Below are 14,239 nucleotides of genomic sequence, written 5' to 3'. Positions count from 1 at the left end.
TTGTATACGCAATATAAACAGTCGGGAGAGGTCAGTGATGTAACACTTCCAACATATGGACGCTTAAACCGGGTCCTTAGGTTGCGTTCTACCCTCGGCACCTGGATTCAGCGTAGCTCACCGTAATGCTGCATAGATAACGTTCCCGGGGTATGTCAGTCACCGGCGCTGTGGTAGAGGCGGCTAGTTCATCGCTGCAACCTTATCCCCGAAACAAAGTCTAGGTCAGCCGGGATCTGTAGTGTAAAAGGTCCCGACGAGCCACGAGCGACACCAAGGTGGGTCGCCGGCGATGATAAACAAGGGACCCTCTCTGTAAAATGGATCCCGGCTATCAGGGCGAGATTTCCCAGCGCCATCCCCGTCTGTCCGTGAATATAATTTATCAACCATAATAAAAGCGACTAAAGATTTAAGATCCTGGTTTGGAACGAGAATTAAGAATAATAACTTTGGCTGCAGAATTCTTACCAAAATAACCATATAAATATTGCCACTATTTCCTACAGAGCGGAAACGCCTGCGAGTCTGTGGGGGGCAGGAACATATACAAACGCATTAATGAGATGTGTGTATAGGTCTGTGCCCAGGATAGGGCCCGCCCTCCCCGCTAAACAGAGGAAGTAACGCGGGACAATGAGGTCGGATCCGTGGGGGACACAAACCATTCTATGCTGGATAACTTAGGGAGGGGGGTGGCGGGAAGGGGTGACGACTCCAGGGTTTGGATCTGTAGGACAGATTTATAGATACGGGAACAGTCTTGTCATCCGCTCAGGAAGAACTGCTTGTAGGATTTGTTCATCTGCTCCAGGAAGATGAAGGTCAGTACGGTGTGGGGCCCCAGGCGGGCGTAGTAAGGGGTGAAACCCTTCCAGAGGCTGAAGAATCCTTCATAGCGGATGACCTTGGCCAGGACGTCCTGCGCAGGGGGCGGGAAACGAGACGGGGTTAGAGGGCTGGTCTCGAGATACGCAGAAGAAACAGTCAAGTTACACGTTGTTCCTGGTGCTGACCACGCCCCCAGTAATATCATACACCACACCCCCCCCCCCCCCCCCCCCCCCGCCGGTAAGCCATCAGCACCCCACAGGCTACTGTGTGATAAAACGTACATCCAACTTTAATAAGAATTATGGGAGATTTCTGATGGGAGATGAATGAGTAATGGGGAAGAGAAGAGAAACAATGGTGACTGCACAGCATGTGTGAGAGCAGCCTGCACGCTTACTAGAACGGACATGGAAACTAAATAGGAATAGTTTTATACATTTATCGCTTAAAATATTGGCAAATTCCAAAGACACATTTATAGGGAAAATAAAACTAGATGATTACATTTCCTTTTATTATAGAATTAGGGTCAAAAAGATTTGTAAATGTGATATAACGGTTTCATTATATCGATGCTACGAATTATTGAAGTTGACGGTAATATTAAGGTGTCATATTTGCTCTATACCTGGTGGTGGCGCTGTTGTGCATGTTCAGAGCAGAACATGGCTGCTCCCACTACACCAGCGGTTTTTAAAACTCGGTCCTCCAGGTCACCCGACAGGAGCATTGATTACTGTCTGACACATATTAAAAGATCCACAGGTGGAGCTAATTATTTCACTTGATACTGTGAGGAGACCTGGAAAACATGTCCTGTGTGGGGTCCTGAGGACCGGCTTTGAGAACCACACGTATGGACTGCACAAATTCTACTGGGCCTGGATATTGACAGCAAGTGCGTTACGCGTTTCACCGAACAGAGTTCCACATATAACATATAAGCCCCATTGTCATCACTTACCAGCCCACTCTTATACTCTGGCTTCCCGTCAATCATACGCATGTTCTGAATCCTGCGGAGGGAGGACAAGAGGTTACGCCTGATGGTAACACACGGGTACGGGTAACCGGACGCTGACGGCAGCCAGCCAATGGATGCTTACCTGGTCTTTGCGATATCGACAGGCATGGAGGCGGCGGTGGTGACGAGACCACTGATCATACTGGCGCAGAAGTGACAGAGGATGTTATCCCGGAAATAACCTAAAGACAATATGGTATTGGTATACAAACACTGCTACAGTAACAATACCACTCACTCAGCAATGACCAACACAGGCCACAGACATTATAACATAAGATATAATAATCTCACCGGAATCCAGAAGAAACTGCTTAGACTGAGAATAAGATGCCAGCTGGGCAGCATTCACTACTACTGCACGTGCCATGGTGGTATACAGCCCTGAGGGAGAGACACAGTCACATAGCGCCACCTCAACCTATCTACACACAGCACGGGTCATGGAGGGTATATAGCCCTAAGGGAGAGACACAGTCACGTCACCACCTCACCCCTCGTACACACAGCATGAGCCATGGTGGATATACAGCCCTAAAGGGAGAGACACAGTCACACGTCACAACCTCATCCTATCTACACACAGCACGGGTCATGGTTAGCCTGAGGGTCATGGTGGGTATACAGTCCTGAGGGAGAGACACAGTAACATGCCACCGCCTTACCCCATCTACACACAGACATGCCATGGTGGGTATACAGCCCTGAGGGAGAGAAAGTTACATGCCGAATGCCACCACCTCACCCTATCTACACATGGTGGGTATACAGCCCTGAAGGGAGAGACACAGTCACATGCCATCACCTCACCCTATCTACACACTGCACAGGCCATGGTGGGTATAAAGCCCTGAGGGAGAGACACAGTCACACAACCCACCACCTCACCACCGTACACACTACACAGGCCACGGTGGGTATAAAGCCCTGAGGGAGAGACAGTCACATATCACCATCTCACCACACGCACACACAGCATGAGCCATGGTGAGTATACAGCCCTGAGGGAGAGACACAGTCACATCACATCACCTCAACCTATCTACACATGGGCACGGTGGGTATGCAGCAATGAGGGACAGACAGTCACATACCACCCCCTCACCACACATACACACAGCACAAGCCACGGTGGGTATACAGCCCTGAGGGAGAGACACAGTCACACAACCCACCTCACCACCGTACACACAACACAGGCCACGGTGGATATACAGCCCTGAGGGAGAGACACAGTCACATCACATAACACCACCTCAACCTATCTACACATGGGCATGGTTGGTATGCAGCCCTGAGGGAGAGACACAGTCACATAATGCCACCTCACCATACGTACACACAGCATGGGCCATGGTTAGTGTACAGACCAGAGTGAGAGACACAGTCACATATCACATCCCACTACCTCACGGTATGCACACACAGCACGAGCCATGGTGGGTATGCAGCCCTGAGGGACAGACAGTCACATGTCACATGCCACCACCTCAACCTATCTACACACAGCACGGGCCATGGAGGGTATACAGCCCTGAGGGACAGACACAGTCACATACCACCACCACACATACACATGGAGGGTATACAATCCTGTGGGAGAGACAGGGTCACATGTCACCACCTCGTATTATGCACTCACCCGCCACAACGTTGTGATTCCTTCTTCTCTGGACATTCTCACTAGTGCATTGAATACATTGCTATATCCTCTTCTCTGGTCGGCAGGTAACCTGGAGGAGGTAAGGGTGCAGGTGACGTTACCCTGTGTGCAGGATAATAGAATGGCTGCATGTACGTCTAGTCACTGCCTGTGGTTACCAGAATACAGACGAGGGCTGCGCTTATGGGGTACACCATACACAATAGGGGGGCCGCAGTGAGCAGATCCCCTGCTGGTGAGTCTATGGTCAGGAAGTACCTGCACACATCTGACAACGCTGGTGACCTGGATGTGACAGTATCGCACCCCGAAACCTCCTACCGGTATTTCCCTACACAGAAAGCAGCCACCCGTCCCTGGGATGTTCATGTGCGCAGGGATCCCAGGCTTGGAAGCATTGTATCTATGCCGAAATGTCAGGTCTGACCACTAGGGGGAGTACTCACATCTTACCTTCCATCTGCTGTCATCCTGATGAGGGCGACTTCGGCCGGAGTCCCCACAAAGGCTCCTGTGGCCCCGGCTGTCATCCCTATTGCTGCTTTCATTAGGAAGTTTGGGGGTGTCCCATCTGCCTTGGTCAGCTTCTCAAACAGGATCGTGTAAATACCCAGACGTGTCGTCGTGTACGTCGCTTGTCGCAACAGCCCCGCGGATAACCTGTGTGACATAGTAATACACTGTGTGACAACATAAGGAGATTCTCACCCCTCCCCCTGCAGGGTGACACAGACAGAAGGGAGCTATGACCCTGCCCCTCCCCCTGCAGGGTGACACAGACAGAAGGGAGCTATGAGCCTGCCCCTCCCCCTGCAGGGTGACACAGACAGAAGGGAGCCAAGAGCCTGCCCCTCCCCCTGCAGGGTGACACAGACAGAAGGGAGCTAGGAGCCTGCCCCTCCCCCTGCAGGGTGACACAGACAGGAGGGAGCTAGGAGCCTGCCCCTCCCCCTGCAGGGTGACACAGACAGGAGGGAGCTAGGAGCCTGCCCCTCCCCCTGCAGGGTGACACAGACAGGAGGGAGCTAGGAGCCTGCCCCTCCCCCTGCAGGGTGACACAGACAGGAGGGAGCTAGGAGCCCGCCCCTCCCCCTGCAGGGTGACACAGACAGAAGGGAGCTAGGAGCCCGCCCCTCCCCCTGCAGGGTGACACAGACAGGAGGGAGCTAGGAGCCCGCCCCTCCCCCTGCAGGGTGACACAGACAGAAGGGAGCTAGGAGCCCGCCCCTCCCCCTGCAGGGTGACACAGACAGGAGGGAGCTAGGAGCCTGCCCCTCCCCCTGCAGGGTGACACAGACAGGAGGGAGCTAGGAGCCTGCCCCTCCCCCTGCAGGGTGACAGACAGAAGGGAGCTAGGAGCCCGCCCCTCCCCCTGCAGGGTGACACAGACAGAAGGGCGCTATGAGCCTGCCCCTCCCCCTGCAGGGTGACACAGAGAGAAGGGAGCTATGAGCCTGCCCCTCCCCCTGCAGGGTGACACAGACAGAAGGGAGCCAAGAGCCTGCCCCTCCCCCTGCAGGGTGACACTAACAGAAGGGAGCTAGGAGCCTGCCCCTCCCCCTGCAGGGTGACACTAACAGAAGGGAGCTATGAGCCTGCCCCTCCCCCTGCAGGGTGACACAGACAGAAGGGAGCTATGAGCCCGCCCCTCCCCCTGCAGGGTGACACAGACAGAAGGGAGCTATGAGCCTGCCCCTCCCCCTGCAGGGTGACACAGACAGAAGGGAGCTATGAGCCTGCCCCTCCCCCTGCAGGGTGACAGACAGAAGGGAGCTGTGAGCCTGCCCCTACCCGTGCAGGGTGACACAGACAGAAGGGAGCTATGAGCCTGCCCCTCCCCCTGCAGGGTGACACAGACAGAAGGGAGCTATGACCCTGCCCTCCCCCTGCAGGGTGACACAGACAGAAGGGAGCTATGAGCCTGCCCCTCCCCCTGCAGGGTGTCACAGACAGAAGGGAGCCAAGAGCCTGCCCCTCCCCCTGCAGGGTGACACAGACAGAAGGGAGCTGTGAGCCTGCCCCTCCCCCTGCAGGGTGACAGACAGAAGGGAGCCAAGAGCCTGCCCCTCCCCCTGCAGGGTGACACAGACAGAAGGGAGCTGTGAGCCTGCCCCTCCCCCTGCAGGGTGACAGACAGAAGGGAGCCAAGAGCCTGCCCCTCCCCCTGCAGGGTGACACAGACAGAAGGGAGCTATGAGCCTGCCCCTCCCCCTGCAGGGTGACGCAGACAGAAGGGAGCTGTGAGCATGCCCCTCCCCCTGCAGGGTGACGCAGACAGAAGGGAGCTGTGAGCCTGCCCCTCCCCCTGCAGGGTGACACAGACAGAAGGGAGCTGTGAGCCTGCCCCTCCCCCTGCAGGGTGACACAGACAGAAGGGAGCTGTGAGCCTGCCCCTCCCCCTGCAGGGTGACGCAGACAGAAGGGAGCTATGAGCCTGCCCCTCCCCCTGCAGGGTGACACAGACAGAAGGGAGCTATGAGCCTGCCCCTCCCCCTGCAGGGTGACACAGACAGAAGGGAGCTATGAGCCTGCCCCTCCCCCTGCAGGGTGACACAGACAGAAGGGAGCTGTGAGCCTGCCCCTCCCCCTGCAGGGTGACACTGACAGAAGGGAACTAGGAGCCTGCCCCTCCCCCTGCAGGGTGACACAGACAGAAGGGAGCTAGGAGCCTGCCCCTCCCCCTGCAGGGTGACACTGACAGAAGGGAACTAGGAGCCTGCCCCTCCCCCTGCAGGGTGACACTGACAGAAGGGAGCTAGGAGCCTGCCCCTCCCCCTGCAGGGTGACACAGACAGAAGGGAGCTATGTGCCTGTCCCTCCCCCTGCAGGGTGACACTGACAGAAGGGAGCTAGGAGCCTGCCCCTCCCCCTGCAGGGTGACACAGACAGAAGGGAGCTATGAGCCTGCCCCTCCCCCTGCAGGTTGACACAGACAGAAGGGAGCTATGAGCCTGCCCCTCCCCCTGCAGGTTGACACAGACAGAAGGGAGCTATGAGCCTGCCCATCCCCCTGCAGGGTGACACTGACAGAAGGGAGCTAGGAGCCTGCCCCTCCCCCTGCAGGGTGACACTAACAGAAGGGAGCTATGAGCCTGCCCCTCCCCCTGCAGGTTGACACAGACAGAAGGGAGCTATGAGCCTGCCCCTCCCCCTGCAGGGTGACAGACAGAAGGGAGCTATGAGCCTGCCCCTCCCCCTGCAGGTTGACACAGACAGAAGGGAGCTATGAGCCTGCCCCTCCCCCTGCAGGGTGACACAGACAGAAGGGAGCTATGAGCCTGCCCCTCCCCCTGCAGGGTGACACAGACAGAAGGGAGCTATGAGCCTGCCCCTCCCCCTGCAGGGTGACACTGACAGAAGGGCGCTATGAGCCTGCCCCTTCCCCTGCAGGGTGACACAGAGGTATGGTGTCTGCTCTCTCACCCTGTGTAGATGCCTCCGAGACCCTCGTTCCTCAGGATACTGCCCACCGCGTGGAAGCTGGTCTTGTACTCCTTGGTCTTTGCCCCCTCCCCGCTCAGCTGCATGCGGTTCTTCACCAGATCCAGGGGCTGGACGAACACTGTGGCTCCCATCCTGGAGGTGGGACGACATGAGATTGTGAATATAAGTACATGTTACACACATACAATCCCTCACACACCGCTCACGTTCCATGGCACATCACATCAGCCCCGGCCCAGCTTACAATGTAAAATCCACATCTCTATTTTTGACATGTGGGGGGAAACCTGGAGCCCCTGAGGAAACCCCCGCAAACATGGGGGCACATACAAACTCTGCACAAATAGGTCATAATATATCAAGGGTTTTAACAAGGTACAGGTGGGAGACATTCTTCACAGGAAGAGGAGCAACAGAACACGAGGACATGCACTGACACTAGGGGGAGGAAGGTACAGGTGGGAGACATTCTTCACAGGAAGAGGAGCAACAGAACACGAGGACATGCACTGACACTAGGGGAGGAAGGTACAGGTGGGAGACATTCTTCACAGGAAGAGGAGCAGCAGAACACGAGGACATGCACTGACACTAGAGGGAGGAAGGTACAGGTGGGAGACATTAGTCACAGGAAGAGGAGCAACAGAACACGAGGACATGCACTGACACTAGGGGGAGGAAGGTACAGGTGGGAGACATTCTTCACAGGAAGAGGAGCAACAGAACACGAGGACATGCACTGACACTAGGGGAGGAAGGTACAGGTGGGAGACATTCTTCACAGGAAGAGGAGCAGCAGAACACGAGGACATGCACTGACACTAGGGGGAGGAAGGTGCAGGTGGGAGACATTCTTCACAGGAAGAGGAGCAGCAGAACACGAGGACATGCACTGACACTAGAGGGAGGAAGGTACAGGTGGGAGACATTCTTCACAGGAAGAGGAGCAGCAGAACACGAGGACATGCACTGACACTAGAGGGAGGAAGGTACAGGTGGGAGACATTCTTCACAGGAAGAGGAGCAACAGAACACGAGGACATGCACTGACACTAGGGGGAGGAAGGTACAGGTGGGAGACATTCTTCACAGGAAGAGGAGCAACAGAACACGAGGACATGTACTGACACTAGGGGGAGGAAGGTACAGGTGGGAGACATTCTTCACAGGAAGAGGAGCAGCAGAACACGAGGACATGCACTGACACTAGGGGGAGGAAGGTGCAGGTGGGAGACATTCTTCACAGGAAGAGGAGCAGCAAAACACGAGGACATGCACTGACACTAGAGGGAGGAAGGTACAGGTGGGAGACATTCTTCACAGGAAGAGGAGCAGCAGAACACGAGGACATGCACTGACACTAGAGGGAGGAAGGTACAGGTGGGAGACATTCTTCACAGGAAGAGGAGCAGCAGAACATGAGGACATGAACGGACACTAGAGGGAGGAAGGTACAGGTGGGAGACATTCTTCACAGGAAGAGGAGCAGCAGAACACGAGGACATGCACTGACACTAGAGGGAGGAAGGTACAGGTGGGAGACATTCTTCACAGGAAGAGGAGCAACAGAACACGAGGACATGCACTGACACTAGGGGGAGCAAGGTACAGGTGGGAGACATTCTTCACAGGAAGAGGAGCAGCAGAACACGAGGACATGCACTGACACTGGGGGGAGGAAGGTACAGGTGGGAGACATTCTTCACAGGAAGAGGAGCAGCAGAACACGAGGACATGCACTGACACTAGAGGGAGGAAGGTACAGGTGGGAGACATTCTTCACAGGAAGAGGAGCAACAGAACACGAGGACATGCACTGACACTAGAGGGAGGAAGGTACAGGTGGGAGACATTCTTCACAGGAAGAGGAGCAACAGAACACGAGGACATGCACTGACACTAGGGGGAGGAAGATTCAGGGGAAATGTGAGGAAGAATTACTGCACAGAAAGAGTAGTAGATAAGTGGAATAGCCTCCCATCAGAGGTGGTAGAGGCAAACACAGTAGTACAATGTAAACATGCTTGGGATAAGCATATTGATATCCTTACAAAAAAATAAGGATCAAATATGGTTTGAGGTAAAATGTTTAAAAAAAGGGGCAGACTAGATGGGCCAAGTGGTTCTTATCTGCCATCACATTCTAAGTTTCTATGCCGTTATCAGACATTACTATCACCCCCTCCCCGGCTGGCAGTGCCAGTGTGCCACTATCAGACATTACTATCACCCCCTCCCCAGGTGGCAGTGCCAGTGTTCCATCAGACATTACTATCACCCCCTCCCCGGCTGGCAGTGCCATTACTCTCACCCCCTCCCCGGTTGGTAGTGCCAGTGTGCCATTATCAGACAATACTATCACCCCCTCCCCAGGTGGCAGTGCCAGGGTGCCATTATCAGACAATACTATCACCCCCTGCCCAGATGGCAGTGCCAGTGTGCCATTATCAGACATTACTATCACCCCCTCCCCGGCTGGCAGAGCCAGGGGTGATGAAGCAGTGTGTTCCCCTCACATCCCTGCCCATAACCTGTTCCACCAGTTCCTCCCACACGTGACTTATTGCTGTATGTACATGTATGTTAGGACTATAATGTGCCATCTACAGAGGTCATGTTTGTGTAACCGCATCATAAATCCATGATGATAAGTACACAGACGTCTGTGCGTGTGCCATGTACCAATAGTGAGTCTTTGGTGTATTACATGTGATATGTAACATGTGCCTCTATTGGATGCTGTATCACATGTGACCACATAACCTTCGGATCTATCGGGTTTTTATTACATGCATACATTACATATGACCGTATAGCGTGTGCCGCTGTTGGGTGCTGTATCACATGCGTGTATTACATGTGACCACATAACCTGTGCATGTATTGGGTGCTGTATCACATGTGTGTATTACATGCGTCACACACAGGGAGAAAAATGGGGGAGGCAGGACACACACACACACTGGCAACAATCTGGGGAGTGGGGGCATGTCACAGTCACACATAGGGGGGTGGGGGGTATCACATCGCACACAGGGCACAATGTACACATTGCAGTGCACACTGATCTGCTGCCAGAGGTGAAAGAGTCAGTGAATAAATGGGAATGGGAATAAATCCCATTGTATTATAACCTGCAGCAACACACGCACACACACATACATACACACACACATACATACATACATACATACATACATACACATATACTGAGTCTACAAATACATACTGTACATATACACCCATACATACAGAGAGTGCAGCGTCAGGACGACCCCCTCCCCCTAAATATGCTAGTAATGTACAGATGGTGGCACCACAACCCCCAGCATGGCCTGTGGGACATTACCCGGCCAGCCCCCCGAAGAGGAACTTGACAGCCTTGGGGGAGGTCCTCTGCTTGCCGCTCTCCGCCGCCATCTTGTTACCGTCTGACAGCAGCGGGGACCCCCAAGGTGACACGGGAGGTGTACGCGCACCGGGGGGCGGGGCGTGCGGCCGGTCACGTCATCAGGACGGCGCCTGGCGGGCACGCTGCGACCGCGAGAGGGCAACGCCGCGGCCGCCATGCTGGGTGAGGGCGAACCGGCTCGTTCATAACCCAGTCCCCGCCCGATTGCAGCTAATATCCGCGTCCATGCATGGGGGTAACGGAGAGGGCGGCCCGGATAACCTGGGAAAAGCGGGCAACTCAAGGCAGGGGGCCGCCATCTTGAGTATGGGGAAACAACTGCCGCTATTGCTCGTCGGCGGCGGCGGCCATTTTGGATCCTGGAAAGGATCAAAGGTTTCTGCAAGGAGCAATGTGTGTCACTTGGCTATCGATGTCTTATATAATAATTAGAGACAGGATTATATGCAACAAAAAAAGCTTGAAATATGCATGCAAATATGCATGAAAAATACTTAAAATATGCATGAAAAGTGTTAAAATATGCTACATTAAATAATAAAAAAAGTAATCTTTAACTTATTTATTTAAAAATCAGCATACAATTAGTTGCAAATAAACCTCAAAAATAGGCCCACAGCATCTGCAGATGTCAGTATGCTGGCTGCTACAGTATACTGCAGTGTCTAAAGCTCTTCTTGCATCAACTGCACGGACCCTCATCTTCAGCGCCGATGGATTAAATGTCAGCATAGCGTGTGAGGGCGGCGCAGTGGAAGGCTTCCTCCCTGCGCCGCATACTCACTGTGACACAGCATTTCCTCTGCGCCACGTGATGTCACAACCCTTCTGCCCGCCTCCTCTGCTGCAGAAGTCTGTCTCTTGGTGTAAAGTCCCAGGCCAAGGGCAGGCAAAAGTTCAGGAGCTTCATAATGGCATCCGCCCTCAGTGACTTTTATCAACATGGTTTGGCAGCCTAGAGCAGTGTCAGACTGTACGCGTAGTACATCCAAGGTTCCCCACACTGCGCACATATTGCCCCAGCCTGCACACTCTACCACTACCTGGCCAGCAGCCGCAGGGCAAAGCAGTGCTGTGACTCGCGGGTGGGAAGAGGGCGGGGCCTAAAATATGCACCATAACTAGGTTTTAGGAAAAATATGCAATAACCAGTGAGAATGGGCGAAATATGCAAATGTATATAATCCTGTCTCTAATAATAATACATTATTTTTATTATTTAATTATTATACTATTACAATACCACTACTCCTATTATATAATTTATATTATAATTATATTAAAACTATTATATTTATATTTTTGTCATTATGGGACTTATTCTGGTTCGCTCTCAGAGGCAAATTCCTACTCAGATGGACAAAACCATGTGCACTGCAGGGGGGCAGATGTAACATGTGCAGAGAGAATTAAGTTGTGTACACACGGGGGCGATAGGGGCTGAAATTGCTGGAAATATGGTCGCAGGCGACCATATTGCCAGTGATGGGAGTGTGCCCCGGCGATAAATCGCCGGATGCGCGCTCCTGTTTTCAGCCCCGTTCTAATTGCTGGTCGCAGGAGCTTGCTCCTGCGACCAGCTGACTACCTCTGCGGCTCCCCTGGCAGAGGTTCCCTTTCACGAGCGACCATCTCTGGTCGCTGATGAAAAGGAGAAACTGAGCAATATATTGCTCAGCCAGATATTGCTTGCAATATCTGGCTGAGAAATATATCTCCCCGTGTGTACGGGGTATAAAGGCCCCCATACACTATGCGATTTTCGGCCGATTTCACCCGATTTCGGCCCTTTGGGCCGATAAATCGGATGAAATCGGACAAAAATCGCATGTGTTTGACATCTGATCTGATCTGATGCGCGTTCACGAGCGCATCAGATCGGATCAGGGCGTCGGACCTGCTGCATATCAGATATATCGGAATCTGACCCATCATGGGCACATCGTGGGTGCTTTTTAGCACCCACGATGCTTCAGATCCGATATATCTGTGTGTACCTGTTCGGCGCTTCCACAGTAGCTACATCCGGAACACACGTCACCGGAGGGGGCAGGCGCAATGGGGGAGAAAAGCCAGTGACAGGGGTAGAGGAGACAGCAGCAGCGTCCGTCCCACATTCAAGAGCCAGTGACAGAGGAGGGAAGACCCAAATATGGTTGTGGGCAGAACTGTCAGCGCGAGCATCACTGCCCGACTCCCCCTCTCCCCTGATCCTGGGTGTCATGGTAAACACACTAGCCAGCTTTGCCCCATCCTGCTGCAGTTTTTCCGCCTGTGCAGCAGAAGCCCGACTCCCCTACCTCTCCCCTTCTGCTGGGTGTTATGTTCAGCTCCGGCAGCAGCCCGAAGCCAGCCCCTCCCCCCCTCCCCCGTCCTGCTGCAGTTTATTTTCAGCCTGTGCTGCAGAGACCTAGTCTCCCCGTACATCTCCCCTGCTGCTGTGGGCAGCATGGCCCCCTCCTCCCTCCTCTTCCAAGCTTCCCTTCTTCGTGCTGCAGGAGTTTGTCAGTCCCGGCAGAAGTGAGCATACTGTTTACTGGGGGAGGGTGAGTGTTCTGTGTAGGGATGGCCATCGGCTATCGATGTTTCCAAAACATCGATGGTCGGGACAAACATCGATGGTCGGGACAAACATCGATGGTCAGGACCTAGTGCCCGAAGTTTTGGACATCGATAGTCGAGAGCCAAATAGTATGATGCCATCGATGGATGGCATCCGATTTCGCTATATATATATATATATATATATATATATATATATATATATATAATATTTTTTTTTTTTACCCACCACGGCATAGTGGGAGCCGGGAGTCTTACGCATGCGCAGAGGAGGAAGAATGTGCCCGGCCGGGAGGTGCGAGCATGTGTGACAGAACTAACCTGACGTGCTGGATAATAATATTTCTTCTGCGCATGCGCGCGCAGCACACGCACCCATCCCGGGTACATGCACGGCGCGCGCATGCGCAGAAGAAACATTATTATTCATTGCATCAGGTATAGCTCTATTGCGCATGCGTGCACATCCTGGCGGCGGCGGCCACCCGTTCTTCCTCTGCGCATGTGCAAGTACACAAGAGTGCCTCACTAGTTACAAAGCAGAGTGTGCAGAAAGTTAAAAGGGCCCCTGCTTTATATAGCACTGTTCAGGCCACTCCCTAGGGCCATCCCATCAGATAAATCTCATGGCACATCCAATTTGCTTCAGATAAATCACAAGTGATTTATCACGCGATAAATCACATGTGATAAATCACATGTGATTTATCTGACGCAAATTGGATGTAAAAAATGGCACATCAAGTGTCAAATTTTATGTAGGCCTCCTGGAAAGCTGCCAGGGAAGTTCAAGGGAAATCAGATGCAATTTCACAGGTCAGATAAATCTCATAGTGTATGGGGGCCTTTAGATTTGGGTGAGTTATTTTGTTTCTGTGCAGGGTAAATACTGGCTGCTTTATTTTTACACTGCAATATAGATATGACTTTGAAGAAAAACCCCACCCAAATCTAATTCTCTCTGCACATCTGCCCCCCCCCTACAGTGCACATGGTTTTGTCCATTTGAGAAGGAATTTGCCTCTGAGAGTGAACCCTATATTATTTATACTATTATTATTGCCATAAATACTATTATATTATTGTATTATTAAGTAATTATAAAGATTCTTATCTAAATGACTAAAAGGCGTTGGAGGCCGTCGTACATTGGACTCTACTTTGTGTTTATTTAATTTTTGTGTTTGTGAGGGAACAGACTATTTGTTAATTTACTCGTTAAGGGGGAGGTTGTATGCAAGAAGCATACAGAAAAGGACAAATATCAGCAGCACCCACAAGGGGCCGGTCTAGTAGCCAG

At 52.9% G+C, this 14,239-nt stretch overlaps 1 protein-coding gene across 4 annotated transcripts; it reads right to left on the bottom strand.

The window, feature by feature from the left end:
- Positions 1–6: 6 nt before the first annotated feature.
- Positions 7–12,616, bottom strand: SLC25A11 (solute carrier family 25 member 11). Of its 4 annotated transcripts, none has more exons than XM_083185678.1 (9): positions 12,375–12,616; positions 6,945–7,097; positions 3,975–4,181; positions 3,501–3,591; positions 2,622–2,631; positions 2,153–2,233; positions 1,941–2,040; positions 1,799–1,850; positions 7–922 (listed from the first exon to the last, which is right to left on the bottom strand). In XM_083185678.1, exons 1-9 carry the CDS (start codon positions 12,599–12,601, stop codon positions 767–769), a joined length of 1,077 nt encoding a protein of 358 aa, XP_083041804.1. In that variant the 5' UTR covers positions 12,602–12,616; the 3' UTR covers positions 7–766. The 4 variants fall into 4 exon arrangements, with proteins under 4 accessions (XP_083041804.1, XP_083041805.1, XP_083041806.1 ...); XM_083185679.1 differs by lacking the exon at positions 12,375–12,616 and adding an exon at positions 10,315–10,504; XM_083185680.1 differs by lacking the exons at positions 7–922; positions 1,799–1,850; positions 1,941–2,040; positions 2,153–2,233; positions 2,622–2,631 and adding an exon at positions 2,321–2,562.
- Between the last annotated feature and the right edge of the window lie 1,623 nt (positions 12,617–14,239).

Source organism: Crinia signifera, chromosome 4 (genome assembly GCF_055691185.1).
Source record: "Crinia signifera chromosome 4, ASM5569118v1, whole genome shotgun sequence".
NCBI classification, from domain to species: Eukaryota; Metazoa; Chordata; class Amphibia; order Anura; family Myobatrachidae; genus Crinia; species Crinia signifera.
Note: the sequence above shows the minus strand (reverse complement) of the source record. Positions and strands in the feature narration are given on the sequence as shown.

Coding starts and splice junctions, on each gene's coding strand:
- SLC25A11 (XM_083185678.1), bottom strand. CDS start 12,601: ATGACACCCAGGATCAGGGGAGAGGGGGAGTCGGGCAGTGATGCTCGC. Junction 3,592..3,974: donor AGGATGACAGCAGATGGAAG/GTAAGATGTGAG, acceptor TACCTCCTCCAG/GTTACCTGCCGACCAGAGAA. Junction 1,851..1,940: donor GTCGATATCGCAAAGACCAG/GTAAGCATCCAT, acceptor CTCCCTCCGCAG/GATTCAGAACATGCGTATGA.